At 34.5% G+C, this 6,451-nt stretch overlaps 1 protein-coding gene across 1 annotated transcript; it reads right to left on the bottom strand.

Moving 5' to 3' along the window:
- Positions 1-2,414: 2,414 nt before the first annotated feature.
- On the bottom strand, positions 2,415-4,286 carry ndufa7 (NADH:ubiquinone oxidoreductase subunit A7). The gene is made up of 4 exons (XM_016484320.1): positions 4,056-4,286; positions 3,812-3,861; positions 3,260-3,397; positions 2,415-2,541 (listed from the first exon to the last, which is right to left on the bottom strand). The coding sequence occupies exons 1-4, from the start codon at positions 4,104-4,106 to the stop codon at positions 2,466-2,468; spliced, it is 315 nt and encodes a 104-aa protein (XP_016339806.1). The 5' UTR covers positions 4,107-4,286; the 3' UTR covers positions 2,415-2,465.
- Between the last annotated feature and the right edge of the window lie 2,165 nt (positions 4,287-6,451).

Genomic DNA, 6,451 nt, shown 5'->3' with positions numbered 1-6,451 from the left:
TACTCGCTCCCCAGTCTCGCCCTGATAGACATCTCAACACGTTGTTGATCTTCTTACACTTATTTCTGACCTTATCAATATGCTGACACCAAGTCAGCCTCTCATCAAAGAGAACTCCTAGAAACCTCACCACCTTAACCTGTTCCAAATCTTGTCCATACAATTTCAGTGGCACTACTTTGTGGCGCTTAGAGAAGCATATAACTTGAGTTTTTGGGATCAGAATGATCTGAATTTGGAAATCCAATGTTTTGCTGTGTAGGATCAGGTGACCCATCTTACTTTTGTGCCAGTTTTTCAAAGCAAAATTAGATTGGATCACCCTGATCCAGATACACACTTTTTCAGATGTCCAAATGGACATAGTGATGGCAAAAAAATAAATAAAAAATGAGATGGGGGAAAAATGGCAATGTTTTGCATTCTAGTTTTGCATTGCATTTACACAAATAACTACTTCTGACTGGTCCACCGCCGATGATTGTGTCAATGTAGTTTACAATCAGTGATTTAAAAAAACACTTTAAATTAAATATAATATTTTTGTTTGATATTGACAGCTGTTTGGGGATTTTGAGATATATGATGTCACAAATGTTGTATTTTTTGGACCAGTTTGAAAGTTTTATTACATTTTTCCCCCCTGAAATCCACCGTTCTGCTGGGATCAGAATAATCCCGTTTTTTTTTTGGGATCAAAAGACTGGTCCACCGCCGATGATTGTGTCAATGTAGTTTACAATCAGTGATTTAAAAAAACACTTTAAATTAAATATAATATTTTTGTTTGATATTGACAGCTGTTTGGGGATTTTGAGATATATGATGTCACAAATGTTGTATTTTTTGGACCAGTTTTAAAGTTTTATTACATTTTTCCCCCCTGAAATCCACCCTTCTGCTGGGATCAGAATAATCCCGTTTTTTTTTTTTGGGATCAAAAGTATCCCAATCTTACAAAAACGTTTTGAACAACACAAATTGAGGATTTAATCCAGATCAAAACCAAGACTGAATTTGGTGATCTAATCCGAATTCAGAATCCTTTTTTTTTCTTCTTCATTTCTTTTTTTTGAACAACACATTTTCCAGATTTGATCCAATCCGATGGCCAAAATCCGATCCGATTACATTTGAACAACTGACCTCTGGATTTATTCTCACGAAGAGACGTTTGTAGGCAGAACGTAAACTCGTTTAAATCTATTACTTCCAAAAATAGCATTCTGAAGTGTGATAATTCCAGCGTTTGACAACGACTCCATGATGTGCCCTAGACTCATCGCAAACCAGTGTGACTGACTTAATACCGATAAAAGTAACAGATGTCACTTAACCGCTTATTTATTTGCTGCCTCAGCAGTGCTCATCCATTATCCGACCCGCCTGTCCTATGCAGAGTCACATTGTTTCAGAGCAGCTTTACTGAATAAATAATGTTAATGTTTATAATATATTATCTCTTCATGTCTTATAGTCGCATTTAACATATTGAGCTGAGCGAGACATCGTAACAAATCAGACAGAAAGCGCCTGTGCATTAATTTTAATAAAGGGCCAAATACCAGGAATTAGTAGCCTGCATAAACGTGTGATAAAAGCTTGAAGCTGTACTAGACGGTGCACTGTTACTGCCATCTCGTGCTCAAAAGGATGGAGCGCACGTTTATTTGGCCCTTTATTCAAATGAATGCACATGCAGGCCCTTTCTGTTTAATTTGTTAGGATGCCTCGTCTGAGTCCAAAGCAGCTGGAAGTTTTAGAACCATTAAGTCATTGCCAGATTTAAGCTTTCAGAAACGTAACTGCGTTCATGGTTTACTTTTTCAGTCAATGATGCATTCCTCAATGTCTTAAAAAATTGGAAAGGTACAACCGTTTGTGTTATTCAGTCAGATCGTGTTTGTAAATAATTATGCAATTATACATGTAAGTTGTCTTTGATTACACATGCTTGTTTTCTCTTTATATTCGTTTTAAACATTCTAGATCAAAACTGGAAACTGAAATTCCAATCTCATTATATTTTTGCTAGAGCTGTGGCTTTATGATCACAGTAAATCCACAATGAAATACAGCAAGGCATTTGGTTGAGGCAAGTCACATTTATATCTGGGGCAGGTTGTATGTGTTTTATATAATTTTAATTTAATGTATACAATTTAATGTCAGCTGGCCAAATCAGTGTTTTGAAAGTTTATTATTCAAAATGCTTATCATAATTACTGTTTGTGTATTGCTGAAGAGACAGTAGTTAGATCATATTTTAAATACAGATGTGCTTTGGAAGAATGATTAGAAGAATGATCATTGTTAATGGGTTGTCTTACTCAAACAAGAAAACAAATAAATAAAACTTTCTTATGATCATACATTTCTCATAAAATAAACAGAAAAAGTGCACTGAATGCGTGTCTTGTATATACACATCCTTTATTGAGAAGAACACATTTGAAACGATAAATCTAGTCAACGCTCAGTGGAAGCTCCTTCAGTGGCGACCCTGGAGTAACAGGGCCTTTGGGTTTTCCAGAAGCCTCACTGTGAACAGAAGAGAAACATGCAGAGATTTATGAGCTGGTTATCATGAAACACGAACAATTAGGCAGCATTCAAACCCCATTCATCAACAAATTACCACCGACATGTAGAAATAATACATAGAATTAAATTATTCAAACATTAATAGAATCTTTTTATAGAGTGTTATTTAATATTTCATCATGTTAAAACCCAGGCTTATATGTGCACACTTTATTAATTCTATAGTGTTAAAACTCAATATGCGTGCATGTACTATTATTTTGCCAACTGAGCAATAATATAGCATTACCATGAATATATCAAGAAATTCTGTTCCAGAACATTCAGTTTAGCTTTCATGTTTTATGTGTACAGAAAAAGAACAAAAAGCATGCTTGGAAAAACACAAACTTACTGGAATTATTACATGTATTGGGGCTATATCAACAGCAAGTAAGTAAGACCTTCATAAAACAAACCAAGTAATATAACCCACTGTCAAGGAACATAGCAACTAAAGTAATATAAAAAAGTGTATTATTTTAATAGCAGATGCTATTTTACCAAAGATAAATACACAAAGGGCAAATAACACTGTTTTTACATAAGCTAGCAATTGTGTCTTAGCTGCCTATAATGGTACTTTCTATTGAAGTGACTTGTGTAAAGAAGTGTTAAAACAAATGGACAATACACAACATTTGAAACAAATCTGTATGAAGCAAAGCCAGTCCACCTTCCAGCTGTCAGGGCCTTCTGTGAAGACATGAGCACAGTCGGTGGAACAGACTCTCTGCGTCCATCTCTCTGACAGTAGTAGTTATTCGCATATTTATGGCTCGGTCCAACGGGAAGTTTAGGTGGAGGCTGAGTCCTACCATCAATGACATTAACAAAACAAATATGAAGCATGGATTAATGATTGCATTCAATGTCACCATAACAGTGCTTTGAAAATAAGCTCACTGCATTAAATCTAAAGATTGAAGTATGCTGCTGGGCAATACAACTGAACTGTCCTCAAAGAAAAAGGTCAGCCTTTATTTTGCTAGACACACAGCAAAGACAACGAAATTCATCTGTGTTACTGTAGGAGCATAAGACAATAAACGAATAAACTAATAACATTTTCCCTTGTACAAATGTTCAAATGACTAAACCTGTGTCAGCTACCCAATATGAATAAATATAAGAAAATATGTAAGTATAACGTTGGTTCCAGTTAACGTTAGTTAAGCACATTTCAATTATTTATGAGAAATATACACTTCTAGGGAAGTATATCTACCTCTTTGAAATTTCAGTGTACCGAAGTTGTAGTTTGGACTGTAGATCTTGCTGTTAACGAAAGAGAAAAATGAATGTAGGCATAGTAAATAAAATATTATCTAGACATGAAATCAACTGCTGATTACTAACGCAAAGACATGCATGGCGATTTAAACGTTTTTCTAACGGTTGTCATATAACATCGATACGCTCGTGTCTGTGCGTCTACGACTGATAAACGATTAAAATCATCCTCATCTCACCCCTGACAGTACTTTCCTCAGCCTCTGGATCATTTTCGTAGCCGACGCCATACTTGTGTCAAGGTGAAATCGCAGTTTGCTGTGAATCTGTCGCGGAATCAGTTTTGACGGAACGATCCCTCACTGTGATGAAGCTAGTGTAGATGAGTGAAGCTGATCCTGAGTCAGTTACAGCAGCGACGAAGGGCCCAGCGAACCGGAAGTCATTTTCTTATTCTCTGGTTCACTGACCGCTCCCATCCGCAAGAGCTACAGACGCTCGCGCCACCTGTCGCATCAAAAGCAAACGAAACAAATTTAGCTTGAATCTGGAATACATACAAACTATCACCATTTTTAACCACTTTAAACCGTTTAGACCGAGGGAGAGAGACAAATGATCAGTGTTGGGGGTAACGCATTACAAGTAACGCATGTTGAAATGCTTGAAATTTCTGTTTTGTAGACAAAATCGCAAAGTATTTATATAACAACAACAATCATAATAATAATAATAATAATAATAGTAGTTAGTAGTAGTAGTAGTAATTTATATATCTACAGAGCTGGGTTACAAATTGTAGTCCGTTACTCATAAATTAGCCTACATGATGACAACTGTAGTTAGTAACGTAATTTAGGTTACTCATTTTAGGTAATGTATTCTGACTACTTTTTAGATTACTTTTGAATTACCTTTTTATCAAACTTTTCCAAGCCCTTTTTTTTGTGCGCATATGTAGTTTTACAATAACTAACCATCCACAGATGTGAATGTTTCTGTATCCTGCTGTGTAGCTGTAACTATTCTGACTGGGCTCCATCTATCTGCCAGTTTGTCTACTTGATGGGTATCATATGCCGTGTTGGGGAGTAACTAGTTACGTAATTTAATTATAAAATAAATGTAGTTGTAATCAGTTACAGTTACTGAGGGAAAAAAATGTGTAATTAAATTATAGTTACTTCTGAAAATGTTAATGATTACAAAGGGGGTTACATCTGATTTTTGTTTTCACACACACCCACATACTTTTGTATTTAATTGATTTCTTTCATGAATTGTGTGACTGCTTTAATATATGAGATAGGGATGTAACGATTAACCGCGAGCTGGTTGAAAATCGATTCAAATATGTGACGATTCAAATCGGTTGAGATGCTAAACAAATCGCGATTCATTTAGGTGTAGGAGTTTATATGAATGTATGTCTGAGGGGAACTTACTGTCTTTAGAAAAGTTTAGATGGTATTTTTTCTTTTCATCTTGCCTCTGTAAAATGCATATTAAAGTTCATAAGTGCAGCGCTGCTTTGATTACAGCCGAAACCAAGGAAAAGCTGCTTGAAGCGCCACCTGCTGGCAGAGAGTGAATCTGCGTCTCTTTCAGCTAGATATTTATTTTATTTGTGTTACTTATTTATTTGATTTGGGGCTTGTTTTAAAATGTTAATTTAGTTTTGTTATTTACATTTACATTATATTTAAATTTTGTCATTTAGCAGATGCTTTTATCCAAAGCGACTTACAAATGAGGACAATAGAAGCAATCAAAACCAACAAAAGAGCAGTAATATGCAAGTGCTATATTAGTATATTATTATAGTATTATATTTCAATTTCACAAAGAAATGTGCAGCATTTTGTCCAAGCAATAATAAAAGGACACATTTATTTATAATTTGTCTTAAACCTAATTTTGTAAAAAAACAAACAAACGAATCGTGAGTTGAGTGAATCGTTACATCCCTAATATGAGACATCAATGTTCCAGGACACAGAATAGGACACATGCTTAATCGATAACTGTTTTATTTCCTATTTGGGTTTATGGATATACTTTAATGTACAATTAACTGTTTTTATTTTCAAGCCATTGTTAGATGCCAGTGTTTCCTTGATTTCAAAAACAGTATAGCTACTAAACTATTTCTTGTTACTGTTTTAAATCAGTATTTAACCTCTTAGGGCTGCACGATTATGACAAAAATCATAATTGTCGATTATTCCCTTGAAATTGTGATTATTAATTACGATTATCACAATTTACATTGAATGATGTTTATACCATTGTTTGATGCAACTGCATGCCGTATTTTTTATATGAAAATAAACAAGCTGAAAACACTCTAACTGAAAAACCTTTAGTGCTTTTCTATAGAATTAAGCCTCAAATGTCAAATATACATCGGATTGGTTTCTTCTTTAAATTATAAAAAAGTAAAAATATGAATGGTATTATAATGTTATACTAAAACTAAAATTAAAACAATGGAAAAACCCTTAAGATAACATGTAGAAAGAAAAAAACGCATCTTAAGCACGCAGAATAACATAACTGAACGAATAATTGCCGCTTTGAACGATTACGTAATTGTTGTAATCGCGATTAGAAATTCGATTAATTGTGCAGCCCT

Source organism: Sinocyclocheilus anshuiensis, unplaced genomic scaffold (assembly GCF_001515605.1).
Source record: "Sinocyclocheilus anshuiensis isolate Anshui unplaced genomic scaffold, SAMN03320099.WGS_v1.1 scaffold1203, whole genome shotgun sequence".
Taxonomy (NCBI): domain Eukaryota; kingdom Metazoa; phylum Chordata; class Actinopteri; order Cypriniformes; family Cyprinidae; genus Sinocyclocheilus; species Sinocyclocheilus anshuiensis.
Note: the sequence above shows the minus strand (reverse complement) of the source record. Positions and strands in the feature narration are given on the sequence as shown.

Excerpts from the sequence above, each read along its gene's own strand:
- ndufa7 (XM_016484320.1), bottom strand. The coding sequence starts at position 4,106 with ATGGCGTCGGCTACGAAAATGATCCAGAGGCTGAGGAAAGTACTGTCA. Across the intron at positions 3,862-4,055 it reads TGAGGAAAGTACTGTCAGGG|CAAGATCTACAGTCCAAACT; the intron begins GTGAGATGAGGA and ends TTTCGTTAACAG. Across the intron at positions 3,398-3,811 it reads TACACTGAAATTTCAAAGAG|GACTCAGCCTCCACCTAAAC; the intron begins GTAGATATACTT and ends CATTGATGGTAG.